Consider the following 17,433-nt stretch of genomic DNA (forward strand, 5'->3'; position numbering starts at 1 on the left):
CTGGCTCTTGGGAACCCCTCAGGCTGTCTCCTACCACTGTCCATCCTTTGGCGGCTCCGTTCTGAGCCCCTGAACACATGAAGCTGCCTGACACCTGCAAGAAGGGAAGCGCTGTCCCTTATATTTGTTTTTAAAGATTTATTTATTTTTATTGGAAAGGCAAATGTACAGAGAGGAGGAGAGACAGAGAGGCAGATCTTCTGTCCGATGATTCACTCCCCAAGTGGTCGCAATGGCCAGTGCTGCGCCGGTCTGAAGTCAGGAGCCAGGAACTTCTTTCCAGGTCTCCCACACGTGTGAAGGGTCCCAAGGCTTTGGGCTGTCCTCAACTGCTTTCCCAGGCCACAAGCAGGGAGCTGGATGGGAAGTGGAGCAGCCGGGATTAGAACCGGCATCCATATGGGATCCTGGCGCGTTCAAGGTGAGGACTTTAACCACTATGCTAATGCGCCGGGCCCTGTCCCTTATATTTGTACCACTCACTCCTCTCCCTCTCTGGACAACATTCATCCTCTCAGGCACTACCTTCTCTGACAGTCAACCCTGAACTGGCTGGGCTGAGTAGCTCATGGTCTCTTGTGGCTTCAACAGAAGAGGAAGGGGCGCTATTAAACCTTCTGCCAAATGGGGAGCAGCCTCCATCCCAGTCCTGCTTGGCATTACAGATGCCCTGCAGGGCAGCTCACCTGGCACACCTTGCAGACCTCTCCCCGGTCCCAGCCACAGTCTGCCCCGCAGTGGCCCACAAAGGGCGGATAGCCACTCAGCATGATGTAGAGTACCACGCCCAGGCTCCACAGGTCACAGCGCTTGTCGTAGAACGTGGCCTCGTCCCTGAAGACCTCCACCACCTCGGGGGCCATGTACTCCGCAGAGCCGCACTGTGTGTGTGGATGGGAGATGGCAGACAGGATCAGGGTTAGTTGCAGGGGAAGGATGTGGCCACAGCAACATACAAGAGGACAGACCGATAAGCAGGGGTGTCTCAGAAGGCCACCGAGGCCACCTGGTACTGCGAAGGTGCTCAGAGGAACCAGGTCACTTCACACCTCATCAGATGCACCACAAGTGCTGAGTCTCCGTCCCATCCATGTTTTCCGGCTCTTCTGAAGGCAGAGGCCCTTGGTCAAGAAGCTCTGGGAACTTCTCCCTGCGTTAGCTCTCTAGAAACTGGCAGGTAGCAAGCCTGCAGCTTTGGGAGGGAGGTGTATGTGGTACAGCAAGCACATCTGAAAGCAACCTGGCCAACCTTCCAGATTGGCTGGGAGCAGGAAGCGTGGGAGTTCAGAATGCACACACGCACACACACGCGCATGCATGCACACACACACACACACACCACCCCCACCCCACTGGGCTGCAGGAGCTGTTTTCTCCCTCTCCTGGTGCAGGCAGGAAAGGCAGGCCTAGGAACAGAATTCAGGGGTCTACCCTGGCAGAGAAAACTACTGATAAGAATACAGATACACCCTTTATGCTTCTCCTCTTCATTATTTCAGGCTCATCAGGAAACAAGGCTCTCTTCACAAAGCTAATTTGACTGGAAGATGGTGAGCATTCCTGAGAAAAGGCATTTTCTTTGTTACTGGCAATTAGAATGAATGGCTTTGAGAACAAGGGAGCCCAGAATACTAGCAACAAATACGGAAACATGCCCAATAACGCTGCTTATCATAAGACATGCTACATGCATGTTTGTATTCAAAGGCATGTCTTGCCGAAAAAGGATTTAGGAACCTGCACTCAGAAGCATGCAAACCTCTTTAGAACCTTCCAAACCACTGTAGATCAAGTGAGCTCCCAGCAGTGGCACCTGGGCTGGTAGGGAGAAGCCGGAGGAGCCACAGGGTAACTTGCAGAGGTTTGCCAATTCCACAAGCCGAGGGCCTGGAACTTCACTGTTCCCTTTCCACCCTCATAAGGTGGACACACCGCGATGTCAACCGTGGAAACAGGACTCACACAGCTGGCCACGCGCTCACTGGCAGTCATGTCTGCTTTCACCTGGGCCAGGCCAGGCAGGTCTCAGCAGAGAGGAACCACCCAAACTGAAGGGTCTAACCTAAGTTTCCTTAGGGACTAGGGAATAGGGGCAGGCTTGCAAACTCCCAGTTCAGAGCAGTGAGCTGCAGGACAGCTCAGGCAGCAGGAGGTGCCACCCACACACTCAACTTTCCTTCCTTGTCCTCTGTTTTGGACTTCACAACTCTGGAATGCGGCATTCCCAGAAGGAAGAAGCCCAGGATCCCCAGTCATACGTACTGGAGTGGTCAGCTCTGGGGTGGTTATGGGGGTGCAAGAGTTGTTCAGTTTTACTCCACTGCCTAAGTCAAAGTCACAGATCTTCACCGGAGACACCTGAAAAGGGAAGGAGAAACCAGTCACAGGGACGAGGAATCGAGGGGCAGGAGACCACATGGTGCTGGTGCAGCTGAGCAGCTTTAAGACTACAGCTCAGCTTCACCTACCATTCACCTTCTCTGGGTTAATTACAAGGTATTCCCTTGCTGTCCAATCCGTGCAGGGCAAACGAGCCAGGAGTACAATCCTTGGCTAACTCAGGGGGCTCAGGGGACTAATTTTTTAAGGTTTGCTTGCTTGGGTTAAGCACTTCCAAGTCTCACCTGGGGTGAGACTGGGGTGGTCGGCTGCCATGGGTGGCCTCAGTCTAGCCCTCAAGTGCTGGATGCTGTGCCTGAGACACTGACAGGGTGGTTCTTGCCTGGGGTGCAAGCAAGAGGGTGTGGCAGGAGCAGCACAGTGAGGGGACCAAAGATGATGGTTTTAGGAGCCCCAGTTCACTCATGCACCTGCCCTGGAAACCTCGCCAACTCTTCTAGCTTCTCTTTTCTTTTTCTTCCCTCTTTCCTTCACTTCATTTTGTGTCCAGTATATTAGGCTGCCACCTGTGACATCAGCATCCCAAATAAGCGCTAATTTGAGTCCTGGCTGCTCTAGCTTCCTGCTAATATGCCTAAGAAAGTAGTGGAAGATGGTTCAAGTGTTTGGGCTCCTGCTACTCATGTGGGAGACATGGATGGAGTTCCAGGTTCCTGGATTTGGCCTGCCCCAGTCCCAGCAGTTGTCATTTGGAGAGTGTACCAGTGGATGGAAGCTCTGTCTTTCCCTCTTTCTACGTCTGCCTTTCAAACAAACACATCTTTAATTTTAAAAATTAATAGCAGTCTTAGTAGATGTAGATGTAAAGTAGTATCCCATTATGGTTTTGATTTGTTTCCCTAATGACTAAGAGTTGAATATCTTTCTGTGTGCTTATTTGTCATTTGTATATCTTTTTTGGAAAAATGTCTATTCAAAGATTCTTTTTTTTTTTTTTTAAAAAATAGTATTGTTTTCCATTTTAATTGAAAGACAGAGAGAGAGAGAGAGAGAGAGAGAGATCCTCCATTTACTGGTTCACTCCCCAAATGCCTGCAACAGCTGAGACTGGAGCAATGTTGGGAGCCTGGAATTCAACCTGGGTTTCCCTGGGTAGCAGGGACCCAAGTATCTGGCCCATCACCTGCTGCTTCCCAAAGTGTACAGTAACAGAAGCTAGAATTGAGATGTGAATACAAGCAACTCCCTGTGGGGTACGGAATCTTAAGTAGCACTTCAACCACTGTGGCAAACATCTGTGCCCTTTGTCTCTTTGAATTGTTTACCTTCTTGCTGTTAAGTTTTAGAGACTCTTTATGTATTTTGGACATTAAGCTCTCACCAGATGCATTATTTGCAAATACTTTTTCTTATTCCGTAGGGTAGGTCTTTTCACTTTCTTGATGTCCTATGACAGTTAGCCTCTCTCTCTTTTTCAAAAGATTTATTTATCTTTATTGGAAATGCAGATCCACAGAGAGGAGAGACAGAATGGCTGCAAAAGCTGGAGTTGAACTGATCTGAAGCCAGGAGCCCATATGAATGCAAGGTCTCAAGATTTTGAACCATCCTCTGTTGCCCTCCCAGACAATAAGCAGGGAGCTGGATTGGAAGTGGAGCAGCTGGGACATGAACTGGCACCCATATGGAATCCCATCACTCACAAGTGGAGGATTTAGTCACTGAACCATTGTGCTGGGCCCAGACTTAGCCTCTCTGTGGTGTTAGTTTTTTCCCACCATAAAAATATGTGTTGAGGAAGGGGCAGCAACAAACCAGTGCCCCAAGAAGCAAACCCAACAAGGGGCAGGTAGCATTCTGAGAATCACAGGCAATTGTTGGGAGTTTGGAGCACCTATGCAGTACTTGGGTCAGACTTAACTTTATTTAGTCAAGTGGGTGCACTGGACTAGAAAATACCAATCTTGTGCAGGCTTTATGTATCCTACAAATTTGTAGTCTTAAGCCAACAAAGACAAAGGGCAACGAAGGGATAAGGACAGATCCTGCTTGGAGTTAGCTAACACTTCACGGTAGCAATAACATTTTCAGAGGAATCAGTTCTCACTGGTACGTGAGGTCAGCAAAAGTGTTAGTGATCTGCACTGGAAATCTGGAAGTTTCCCTCATCCTAGGAAGTGGTAACAGCTCAAAAGTGGATCTAAGTACCTTTTCCGGAGATTCACACAATATATTCTCTGGCTTCAAATCGCGGTGGGCAATGCCTGCAATGACAGTGAGCAGAGAAATGGTTAACATGTGCACATAATTACCAAACATTCCACACACAATTAATTTTTTCCAAATGCTGTTGTTCGCAGATTAATTCCCAATTATGGTACATTAAAAAATCAACGAGCTGCAGGAAGCAGAAGTAACCAGAGACACAAACCAAAAGCACAGTGGATTCTCCCAGTTCTTTTTGAAGCAGAGGCTTTAGAAGTGGGCCAGGGATGAGAAGGGCTAAATGAATCCCAGCTAGTCGACTTTTCAGCACCACGGTGATGACCCAGAGGAAGCAAGCCTAATGCAAAGCAGAGCAGAGGGCCTGCAAACGGCAATGCTTGGGAAAGCGGTGCAGACATAATTAGTGCCTTGTTTGAGAACATCTCTGGGGGCCAACACTGCTCTACCTCATTTCTTCTTGCGCAGCTGATTTTTAAAAAGATTCTTCCGGTGCAACTTCCTGAATATGTAGGGGACCAAGTATTAGTAAACATATTTCTCAAAGCTTGCTAGGTTCCCTTCTCACCTGTCTTACACATCCCAGGCAACCCTGCCAGCATTATAGCAAGGAGCGCTTGGGCCCAAGGTTGCTGCTCTTAAGAGACCCCTGCATCTGGGCCAGGTCTCCTACAGGAGACTGCAGTCTCCCAAAGGTGGGGTGGGTTAAAGCCTGGTCAAGAAGATCACTGACGAAAACCATCTTCTAAGAAAGAAAGAGACAAAGAACCAACTCTTAGGACCAAGGGAGTCTTCCTCCCACAGCACGTGGCAGAGATAGAAGCTGGAAGGTGGGCCCAGCGCGTGGTCTAGTGGCTAAAGTCCTTGCCTTGAATGCACCGGGATCCCATATGGATGCCAGTTCTAATCCCAGCAGCTCTACTTCCCATCCAGCTCCCCTGCCTGTGGCCTGGGAATGCAGCAGAGGATAGCTGATTCTGGAGCCCCTAAATCCATACAGGAGACCCCAAGGACCCCAAGCTCCTGGCTCCAGATTGGCTCAGCTGTGGCTATTGTGGCCACTTGTAGAGTGAACTAGTGGATGAAAGATCTCTGTCTCTCCTTCTCTTTTTAACTCTGCCTTTCAGATAGATAGATAAAAAGATAGATAGATAGATAGATAGATAGATAGATAGATAGATAGAAAGAAAGAAAGAAAGAAAGAAAGAAAGAAAAGCAGGGTGTGCTTTACTGAAACTCCCTTGGCAATGAGCTCCTCAGGCAGCCCTCCGACTCAACAGCAGCAGGCAAAGGCCGGCCCAGCTCACAGGAGGGACTTCACAAGAGCAGAAAGACCCGAGCTCCAGCAAATTCCAGAACTTCATCAGTCTCCTAATTGAATGAGAACTAGGAGCAGCTCAGTCCAGCCTGCACAAATTGAGCCGGGCTACAGCTCCCTGCACTAAAAGTGAAGGATATTTTCCATTACAGCAAGTGTTCCCACAGAAGGATCATGAGCCACACATGGAGCCTTACCCTCCAAATCGTTGCCCATGGCCCTGCTATCCCCCGGCCTGTGCACTCTGAGAGCCAGGCTGTACTAATGGGCCTGCCTGCACAGAGCACACCGGCCATTGAACTGCTCCGGTTCATTTCCCAGAGGTTAAGCTGCGGTGCTCCAGTATTTAAAAGTATGGAACTTGTTTCAGGCCTGACCCATTCTTGCCTAATTCATCTTCCCAGCGTGAAGTTATTTAGAAAACAGCCCAGTTCAGCTGAAAATCGTTTTTCATCCCCTCCAACTTGTTCGCGGTCACAGGAGCAGCCAGGCAGCTAGATGCTAACAAGTACCTTGGAACTCCTAAGACATTGGCAGTCTCTATTCCCTTTAGTATATTTTTGTAAATAAATAAATAAATAAAACCGCCTTTACTCCTCCTCCAAGGCACAGCTCTTGTAGAAAGCATGACCCAGTTTTGCAATCCATAGCAGCAGCTCAGGGAGCAGTTGTACATCTCTGTCAGGCAGGTGTTACCTACATGCATCCCAGCTTTCAGGAACACAACTGCTGCCATTCATCACATGCACAAAGGACAGGCACCCCTTCCTGGAACGCGCATTCCAGGTGCCAGTCAGGGCCCCAACATGGATGCTGCAGCATGAGCATTTCTCTCAGCCGCTGGTAGAGCTGGGGTGGGGTCCAGGAACTGGAGCACTACTGGTGCCAAGTGGGAATGTGTGAGCAGCGTGCCTGCAGATGGCTCTGAGCAGTGCTGTGGCTGGCTGGTCAGTGTCCATAGTTGTGAAAGGCGTGGAGTTATGTCACGAGTTGCTTGCTGCATTCCCAGTTAGGAGACGTTCAAGTTTAGGGAAATTAATATTAGGAATAAAGATGTTTTCAATGGAGGCAGATGAGGTTGAACAGCTGCTAAGTGTCAGGAATGGGCTTCTACCTATACTGTGTCTACACAACTCTTTCATAGGTACACATAGACATGTACATAAACAGATCTATGACTTAAGAATAGTGCCTGCTGCATGAAAAGTGCCACCTAAGCACTACGTGTAATTGAGGATGATCTTACCTCTCTTAAGCTCGCCATAACGTTACAGCACAGGCATGATTACTGGCAAGCACACAGCTGGGAGAAAGGCAAGCCAGAGGCCAGGTTTTCCCTGGCACTGCTGTTAGGTGAATTAAAAAAAAATACAAGTAGATTTATGTAAATGGGAAAAAAATCCCCAACAGATTTTATTCCCTTCAGAAGTTCCTAAATAATCAACCCTAGGAAAGGGACTGTAAGTTGAGGTATAAGTCAAACAGGAGCAGTGCACTGGTTACCCCTGAAATGTGTGGATAGAAAGTATGTTTTTCACTTTCTGTGAACAAGGTCTGTACAGCTTCATGTAGCCTGCCTTATCAATTTGGAAGAAAAAACTACTAGAAGGAATAACACCAAATGCCACAGGATGGCTGCACCAAGGTTGAGTTTTGAGTGTTTGTCAGGAAAAGGTGCATCAGTGATACACAGTCTTATGCCCACACACTAACAAACACCCTGGCAAACGTGGAGTTTACTTTTCCCTTCCTGCTCTTCCTTCTGTTTTCCTATGCTGCTTAATAGCTCCACCCTCTGCCCACCAGTCACAGCAGGAGCCCTGAAACCATCCTGATTGCTCTCCCTTGCGTGGAGAGCACATTCTAATCTCAGCTGGCTGCTGGCTGCTGGCTGTACCAGCTCCAGCAAGCACTCTACCAGGCCTGCCCTCTCCCTCAGCCCCCAGGGGATGGACTGCCCAGCTTAGCTATGAGGCCAAGGCCGGGTTCACCTTTGGTGTGCAGGAAGTCTAGCGCAGCAGCAACATCCCGCACCACTCGGCTGGCTTCTCGCTCATTGAAGTGCTTCTGCTTCTGGATGTGGGCGAGGATGGAGCCTGGGGAACAAAAGGGGAACCAAAGAATCGCTCTTGAGTTCAGTAAGTGTAAGCTTCTCAGATTTGTCCCAAGTTTGAGGTGGGGACATAGGCTGGTTCATCGCTAATGTCCAGCACCAAGTATGGGGCATGGCAGAGAGCAGGTACCAACACATATATCTGTTGGACACAAATGGATTGCTTTCTTCTGTATCTGTCTAGGATGAGCTCAGTAGGGAGAGGGGACAATTGCTCGCAAGGCAAAATGTATGAATGCCACTAAACGTGAACGCATACGGGGCTGAGGAAGCCTGGCTACAGGAACAGCTCCTCCTGTGCTGCATCTAACTTCAAGTCCAAACCAGAGCACCCCCTGATCAGACACGTAAAGGTCTGAAAAGAGGAGAAAATCCCCGAGGGTTCCTTTAGTTTATTAATACTCCTGTTTTGGTGGCAACTGCTAGTGTGCATGGCATAGCTGTCAATGTGCCAAACACTATACAATACTCTTTACAATATCATCCTTTCCACAACTGGACTCAGTTATGCTATGCTATAAATGGGGAACTTGATGTTTCAAGATGATTAAGCAACTTGCCCAAAACATGCACCAGGGAGTGGTAGATCCAGGACTCAGACCTAGCAAGGTCATCCTCAGAGCCTGTGCAGACTTTCTGGCAGCAGAACTGACAGACTGACCCTGTACCAAATGCCCTCCTCGGCTGGGTCTGGCATCAATAGAACTGCACCCTATGTGACACAGCCGAGAGCACCCCAGGGGTACCCAGCATTTCAAGCATGGTGTTTGCACTCCTGTGCTGTTGGGTGAGTGGGCCCTACCACGTGGTGCAGACTCACTACCGGAAGTCATGTTTTTGGGCTGCAAGTATCCTGTCTGTGTCCTTCCTTGATATCTCTGGTTTTGCTTTATTTATGTAGTTACTTGTTTGTCTGGCCTGGGGGAGATGAGAAAAGCAGGGGTAGAACTGCTGATGATCTTCCATCTGCCAGATCACAGAACCAAAGGCTCTCAACATGCTGAGAGCATCCTGGAAAACTGGGGCTCCTGCTTGCGCTCTAGCTCACTGTGCTGTGTCTTTTGTTTCCAAATCTGTTAAGAGGGAAGGTGACAGTAACATTCTCTACAACGATCAGACAACCCTTAGCATCCTCAACTGCCTTACTAATAGGAGCAGCCAACCTCTGTGGAACCTTCAGTGCCTACTGGGCAAGACACCAAGCATGTCACATAAATTAGTTCATTTAATCTCCACAGCAGTCCAATGATATAGGCACTGTGAATATCCTTATTTTACAGATGAGAAGATTGCTTAAAAAAAGTTAAGTGACTTGCCCAAAGCCATATGACTATTAAGCAATCAACTAAATTCAAGTATAGCTTGGTTGGTTTCTAAAGCATGTTCCCTTAACCATGAAGCCCCTCCACGCAGCTCCCCACTCAGCTCCATACATGTCCACAACCTTTACCTTCAAAAGTGTCCTCAAGTTTGCTGGGGGGATCAGGGGGAGATAGGATGGCTTCTTTATCCCCTTTGTTGTATCAGAAAAGCAATTCAAATATACAACCCTGTGACATGTGTGGGGACAATGACAGTATGGTATGGGCATAAAAGACACTTCTTATCTTCAGGCTAGCACCTTCTCAGGCTTCCCTCTGTCCCAGGACAGCATCATAAACAACTGGATCCTTCCCACTTTTGATTTAGCTTTTCTGCACCATATGGTGTGTTAGAGTTTCCATTCCATAATTAATTTCATTAAATAGTGAATGTGTCAGAACAAGGGACCAATGGATGGATTACTAAATGTATCTATATATGACTCCTATTACAATAGAAAGTGGAAAGGCATTTACAAAGTGCCCACACAGGTGACATTCCATGCTCTGCAAAATGCTAATTATCATCCTTCCCTCCGGCCTCCCTTCTCCCAAATCAAGGGCAATGTTTAAGTCTTTCGTCCTTTCTATCAGGCTGACTTGCTTTGGAAGTCTCTGGGATTCATGATGGATGATCCCCACCCGGCTCTTAATCAGAAGTCCATACACATACTCAACAGTAAGTACCTCCTTGCAATTTCTCAAAGACCAAGTAAAACCTTGTGTCATCTTCAAAGAACTCAATCAGCTCCAAAATGTTCCTTAAACGGGGAAGAACAGAAGGGGACAGGCAGGAAATGATATCATACATTAAAGTCTACTTACAAACAAACAACTCAAGAGTATACAACACCTTGCAGTGGGGGGCTGGGCAGGGAGGGCAGAAATCAACTTGGAATCAGAATGCAGAGGAAAGACCCATGTTTGAGAAGCAGCCAATGGTGTTAGCAAGATTCAGGTCACCTTATCTTTCCATAATGTGTGGTCTCTGGTGTTTTCACCAAGTCTGTGCTGTCAAACCCCAACCCTAAAACCCACTAGGTAGAGTTATAAAAAAGTCCCGGTCACATTAAACTGAATAAAATCTGCAGCCGACTGGAAGCAATTGCGGCTAATAACACTGAATAGTAGGTGTGTGTCCTGGAGGCAAGCAGCAAATAATTACTTGCCCTCCCTCTTGCCCATAAATCACGGGGCAGTATTTACATTGCCTGGAGAAAATGGAAACATCTGTCAAATAGACTTGGGGCCTAACGTGGGCACTGCCAGACCCTAACTGCTAAGCGCTGCTTAATGAAACGGCCGTGTTCACGGCCACCGTAGCACTTGTGGCCTTCCCCGGTGAGCACTCTCCGTCCGCCCGAACACTGTGGTGCTCAGCCAACAAGGTCGTCTTGCAACTCAGGAGAGAATCCACTGGTCTGGCTATTGGAAGTGTTGGGGGCTTTTTTCTTTTAAAGAATGAAATAAACCAAGCAGAGTCTCTAATGCTGAACTAAGAAGCTGCAGGGCTGAAAATCAAGACCTGTCCCTCGTAAAAAAATGCTGACTACTTTGGGAGATGCCAGGCTTTTACTAGTACGAAGGCGTCCAAATAAGATGGCCAAAATGGCCTAATTTGAAGTAAGATTGTAGAGGCAGTGCCTGGAGTTAAATCAACAGCAAGCCCCCAACCTCCAAGCTTAATGACAAAGCCATCAATACACCAGGCCACTAGCTCCCAGCTGACCCTGCCAAGGAGGGGGTAGAGGGGCAATGGAGTCATAGAGGTGACCCTGATTTAAAGCCACAGAGGGAGAGCCACTCATCTGGAGTTGTGGCAAGCAGCACAGGATGGTGAAAATGGGGCTGGAGGTTACCTTGGCCCAGTTACCAAGTAAGGAGTGTCAGGGGTGCCTGTGCATACGCAAACATGCAAGCAAAAGAAACCAGCAGGCACAGCTTCCTCTTCTAAGCTTCCTGACTTGATGGTATCTTCAGGGTTTCAGAAAAGACAGTGCCACTGCTGCTTCCCTTCTTGCTTGCTCTCTCCCAAAGATGGAAGGAGTCCAATTTAGTTATGGATGAGCTGGAACTCACTGGGGGGCTGGGGGTGCCAGGAGATAACCTCCTTGTCTGCAGTGAGGAACCCCACCCATACTCACTTGCTTCCTTGACACTGATAGAGGGTCTCCACCTCTCGGAATACCCTGCTCCGACTGTGTCCAGCTTGCTTTTCGATGATCTGGGGGAGGAACAAAATCAGTCATGTGTGGCCAACTGGCTTCCAAACAGCCCCTCTGCAGGAGACTTCAGGGAGCATGCCAGGCAGAAGACAGGCCAAATCCAGCTCCAAGCAGGAGTCCGGAGCAGGCCTTGGCCACGAAGCAGGAGGGCAGCAGCGTGGCTCCAGGTCTCTGTAGCTCACTGGGGCCTGCTTGGTTCTGGCCAAACACAACACTGAGCAAGCCTTGGAGGTTTGCTGCCCCGAGCTGCCTGGGGAAACTGAGGCAGGCAGGAATGCAGAATGCTCTCTACTCAGCCCCATTCCTGAGGACTGTCTTGTTCTGCCACCATTCCTGCTGGTGCAGGTGGAAGAGTATGGGAGATGGAAGACCTAAGCTTCTGGGCCCAGCCCAGGAAACCTACTTTTTGTGTGGAGCAATTCATATGGGAAAATGCTTCAAAAAGTTTGTGGAAAATTAAATCCTAACGTAAGCTTCTCTTGATGGGAAAAATGCTGACCATAGTTTTCTCATAACACACAAATTTTTCATGTATTTTTTTTTTAAATACATGCATGGCTTTTCAATTTTTGGTACCCAAATAATGATCGTTTTGTTCCATTTTCCCCACAAACATTCTGAAATACCATTGTATGTCATCTCAGTGAACTCTTATGACAATGTCTGAAGACAGGAAGGCATAAAACATTTTGTTACTATACTTCCGAGCTGACTCCAGAGCTCCCTTACATTTGCTCCTTCCCCAAACAACTTCTTCCAGACCCATACACACCTGGTAAACTATGGCTGGAGGAATGGATGAACCAACAGAGGAGCAGGTGGTCTAGGCAGGCACTCACTGCCTCTGGCAAACTCTCTGGGCCTGTGCAGAGCCCCAGACCCAGCTTTGCTGCACAGCCACCCCATGTACAGTGGGCAGCACGAAGAAGGGCAGCATGCTCCTCCATATGGACAATGTGCAGAACACCTCGCACAGCTCCAGTAGCACAAACGCCCATGGCCAGCTGGAATTTTCTAAATACGCGATGTCTGCTAGCAGGTTACTGTGCACCACACTGAGCAATCTAAGAGGTGAGGGTGCTGGGGAGCAGAGGCTACTCAACCCCAACTGCTCAACTCCATTCAGCCAGCATTTCAGATTTTGGTCAGGAAGAGCTACACTTTTTGCTGGCAAGCCTTCTAGTAATAGTCTCTATCTTTCTAAAGAGGTGATGGGCTCTTGCTATCAGAGATGAGGGAGCAGAAAAAAAGTAGGACATGGACAATGATTTGGGAAGTCACAGAGGGAATTCAAGATCCCATTATTTTGAAATTCTATGGGGATCCTGAAACTGTAGAATTCAATAATTAGATGATACAAAGAAAACCCCCCAAAACCAAGTATTGTGGGGCCATGACAGAGGAAGCAGCCATCTGTAGGGAGCTTTTGAAGACTAGGGAAGACATGATACACGGGTAGGACTGCTGAAGCCAAAGAACTGCGAGCCAGGGCCCAGGGTTTCCTGAGTGATGCCAGGGTACAGGGAGGAAAGGTGAGGTTTTCCGCCTGTGATAGAACCCTAAAGCTATAAATCTGTCATCCATAATGGCACTCAAATCTTTGAAAGTCAATGTGTGTGTGTGTGTGTGTGTGTGTGTTTACCATAGTTAGGCATTCTTTTTTAATTACTTGCAATTTACATCAATCTATTTTCAAAAAGAAACAGAAGTGTTGTTCTCTTAGAAACCACAGCTAGGACTGTGAAATAACAGAAAATGCTTTTTTCAGGTAAAATGGGTTGGGCTTGCCAGTACAAGGCAGCACTGAGACCTACAGTTTCAGAAGGAGGATTTGAAAAACATTTGAGGCATCTCTTGAACTTAATAAGACCTTTTCCCTAGGTGAGTGGTCCTCAAACTTCAGCCAGTCTCTCAATCACCTGGGAAACTTAGTGAAAATAAAATACAAGAGTGACATGCAGAGTAGTAGTTAAGATGCCCCTTGTGATGCCCACATTGCATAGTGGAATGCCCGGGTTCAAGTCCAGGGAATGCTCCAACTTTAGATGACGCTTAAATGTTTGGGTCACTGCGGCCAGCGGTGTGGTGCCACAGGTTAAACTCCCATATCTGAGTGCTGGTTTGAGTCTTGGTGCTCCACTTGAAATCCTATATCCTGGGCCCGGCATGGTGGCCTAATGGCTAAAGTCCTTGCTTTGAACATGCCAGGATCCCATATGGGCGCCAGTTCTAATCCTGGTAGCCCCACTTCCCATCCAGCTCCCTGTTTGTGGCCTGGGAAAGCAGTCGAGGATGGCCCAAAGTCTTGGGACCCTGCACCTGCGTGGGAGACCCAGAAGAGGATCTGGGCTCCTGGCTTTGGACCAGCGCAGCACCAGCCATTGCAGTAACTTGGGGAGTGGATCATTGGATGGAAGATGTTTCTCTCTGTCTCTCCTCCTCTCTGTATATCTGACTTTGCAATAAAAATAAATAAAATCTTAAAAAAAAAAAAGAAAGAAACCCTACATCCTGATCACAGCCTGGGAAAAGCAGAAGATGGCCCAGAGCTTGGGCCCCTGCCACTCACACGGGAGATGCTAAAATGGCTCCTGGCTGCAGCCTAGCCTAGGCCTGGTTATTGCAGTCATCTGGAAAGTGAACTGGTGAATGAAGGATTCTTTCTCTATGCCTCTCCTTCTTTTTCTGTAACTCTGAACATAACTAATAAAATACATCTTCATAAAAAGACCAATATTGGACCCGGCACGGTAGCCTAGTGGCTAAAGTCCTTTCCTTGCATGTTCCAGAATTCCATATGGGTGCTGGTTCATATCCCGGCTGCTCCACTTCCCATCCAACTCCCTGCTTGTGGCCTGGGAAAGCAGTAGACAACAGCCCAAAACCCTGGGACCCTGCACCCGAGTGGGAGATCCAGAAGAAACACTTGGCTCCTGGCTTCAGATTGACTCAGTTTCTGCTGTTGTGGCCACTTATGGAGTGACCAGCGAATGCAAGACCTTTCTCTCTGTCCTCTCTGTACAACCTGACTTTCCAATTACCAAAAAAAAAAAAAAGGTACTTCACTTACAGATGTGGGAACTGGGACTTAAGGAGCTTCAGTGACTTGCCCAAAGTCAAACAGTAATATTTTGTCAAAAGAGAATCAGCCTTCTGATGCCAGATCTGGCAAGCTGCTTTCTGAGGCTGATCTTACCAGAATCATCAGAGACCTGCTATGAGCCAGACGCGGTTCTAAGCATTTCACACACATTACCCAGTGTTATAACAGTTCTGGTAAGGGTTCTACGATTACATTCATTTCACACAGGAAGAAATGGAAGGACAAAGAGGTGAAGCAGCTTGTTTGGAGTGGCACAGCTGCTAAGTGGAGAAAGTTAGATTTGCATCCGGAGATGGCAGCTTTGCAGAAATATAAAGCTTCTTTGGTTTAGGCCAAGCTAGGAACGGCTGCCAAGCCAGGCCCGGTGTGCAGATGAGACACTCACTTTGACAGCATACTCTTTGCCATTCTGCAGGCTCACGGCACCTTGAACTTTGGCATAGGCTCCCTCTCCCAGCAATTCAGAGGTCAGCTTGTACGTATCTAGAGGTGAAACGGGTGAGATGAATTACAAGATGAGTCAACCCACTGCACCCAGCTTTCCCAGTGGGACAACATGGACAGAACAGGTGCAGGATGACCATGGAGCACTTGATGATGAGAAAGACACTCTGCTTCCCAGCCATCTCAGGACTCTGTCTTAACAAGACCGCATGGGAAGCATCCTATCCTCATCTTAGTGTTGAGGCTGGTCAAAGGGTTCAATTCAGCAGCTATTTCCTGGGTACCTAGTGTGTGTCAGACAGCACAGGAGGGACAGAATGAGGACACGCTTGAGTCCCTCCCCATCCAGCAGTCATGGTGCAGTGGGGTAGACAGATACACACACAGTAGCTTCAGAATACGCTAGTTATTGGTACTGGTAAGGACTGTTGCTAAGGGACAAAGTAAAGGAGAAAACCTGGGAAAGGTTAAATCTGGCTAGGCAGTCTGGGGGATCTTCCTATAAGGGGTATGATTTGAATGAACATCATCCATTTTCATCCAACTACTCATTTGTTGAACACCTACCATGCGCCAAGCATAGGTGGGAATAAAACACAATTCTATTTTCTACTACGTAAAAATGGAAGTCACTGGAGGCTTCTGAGAACTTTTCCAGTAGTCACCCACAGAAAATAAGAGACGGATGTAGCATGCAGATGATACATGTTCCAGGGTGCTGAGTCAGGGTGGCTGCTAACAGAGTAGTAGGCCTCGGTTGAGAACACCTGGATGAACTGCCAGAGCTCACAAACAGCACAGGCTCTCGAACTCCTCTCCTGGGCAAGCCCTCGCTGGGCTGCCCTTGTGCTCCCTCGGGCCCGTTCTTCAGTGCTTTTCTCTTGAGGAATTTTAAACCGCAGACTGAGCTGAATATTTCCAAGCCATGAAATGACATTTTATCACTCTTAGGCATGGCAAGTCCTAAAACTGCACAGGCAATCCTTAAATAGGGACCACTGAGAGAGCATAAGGCCTGCTGATTTGGAACCTATCTGAAAAACCCCTGAGACATTTTCTATCTTGCCCTTCTCACACACACACACACACACACATACACACACACACACACACACCTACTGTCTCAGTGAGGTGACACCAACCCAAAACCCCTGCACTAAGTACATTCTTGGTCCTACTGTCTCAGTGAGGTGACACCAACCCAAAACCCCTGCACTAAGTACATTCTTGGTTCTATCAGTCTGATCTTGCAGCTGTTTATAAAAACAGATGGTGCATTATTGGTTAAGTATTGTAAATGTCATACATCTCTCTCAGCGGTCACTTTGACATGAGGTTTCTATATGAACCGACATGGATAGGTTGTTGGAAGTCCCATAATCCTAACAAAATGCATGTTACTAGAACACACTACAAGATAATCAGTTCACTGGTGTGTCTATAACACTGGAAAGAAGGACCTCAAAAGAAGGTATTTTTGGTCTCAAAGAAAGAATCAAGAGTTAAAGCAGGCAAGCTACTTGTAGCAGTATTTCCTGATCCCATCTGAACTCTGTAGAAGTATGTTGGGAGTTCCCTCACCCCATCACTTGATCACCCAGGGATCACAGCACTAGCACTGAGCCTTGTGCCTCACATAAGGACAGGTTCCACAAGTGCTTGATGAGCCAATATTGCTTTTCCTGAACACCCCAGGCACTCTTAAACACGGGGTCAGGCATGTGCAGTATAGGTAGCTGCCATCTCTAGGAGCCAAATTCTTTACTTTGACATAATGGAAGTTTCATTTGCAGCCACTGCCCCTGGTGCTTCCTGCTTCCTTTAATATAGCTGTTGTATTTCTCAGCAGCCCCTTCAGGAACAGATAGGGGAGGAACCAGCTGAAAAGAAGCCAGAGCACCCTGGGCAATCTCAATGCACACGCAGCCCCAATAGGTTGGTCTTCCCACTGAGAGGTTCCCAGCCCATTCACAGGGGGCCAGGTGCACCATCTGAGAGCCATGAGGGGCCCTGCTCTCTCCTTCCTTTGTGTAAATGCATTCATCCCATCTTCCCCTGCCCCCATCATACAGCTAACTCCAGCTGGCTCCAAGATAATGCAGTCTGATATCTGGACCCTAGGGCCCCAGAATGCTTCTCCATGTTTGGGGAGGGAGCTACGGCCCAGATCTGGGACAGCCATGATACTGACCTTCAAACTTGCCTGGTAAGGAGTCAGCAGCCCGGGCTTTCCGCTTCTTCTTCTTCCTTTTGTCACTGTCTGAGATGGAAAGGGGCTCACTACTGCCCATCTCTGGGAAGAAAGA

General features: G+C 48.0%; 1 protein-coding gene across 5 annotated transcripts in view; it reads right to left on the reverse strand.

The window, feature by feature from the left end:
• The window catches only part of MKNK1 (MAPK interacting serine/threonine kinase 1), a 53,553-nt gene that overhangs the window by 12,896 nt on the left and 23,224 nt on the right, over positions 1-17,433 (reverse strand). For all 5 annotated transcript variants that reach the window (XR_005883604.1, XM_040977796.1, XM_040977795.1 and 2 more), the window contains exons 2-9: positions 17,319-17,420; positions 15,069-15,166; positions 11,500-11,579; positions 10,043-10,116; positions 7,873-7,977; positions 4,549-4,604; positions 2,263-2,358; positions 687-881 (exon numbers count right to left, since the gene is read on the reverse strand). Coding sequence is in view for 4 of the 5 variants with exons in the window: in XM_040977796.1 (XP_040833730.1) it covers positions 687-881; positions 2,263-2,358; positions 4,549-4,604; positions 7,873-7,977; positions 10,043-10,116; positions 11,500-11,579; positions 15,069-15,166; positions 17,319-17,420 (806 nt within the window). In the remaining variant the exon portion in view is untranslated. The remainder of the gene's footprint in view (positions 1-686; positions 882-2,262; positions 2,359-4,548; positions 4,605-7,872; positions 7,978-10,042; positions 10,117-11,499; positions 11,580-15,068; positions 15,167-17,318; positions 17,421-17,433) is intronic.

Source organism: Ochotona curzoniae, unplaced genomic scaffold, assembly GCF_017591425.1.
Source record: "Ochotona curzoniae isolate NIBS_2020 unplaced genomic scaffold, NIBS_Ocur_1.0 contig_2855, whole genome shotgun sequence".
Lineage (NCBI taxonomy): Eukaryota > Metazoa > Chordata > Mammalia > Lagomorpha > Ochotonidae > Ochotona > Ochotona curzoniae.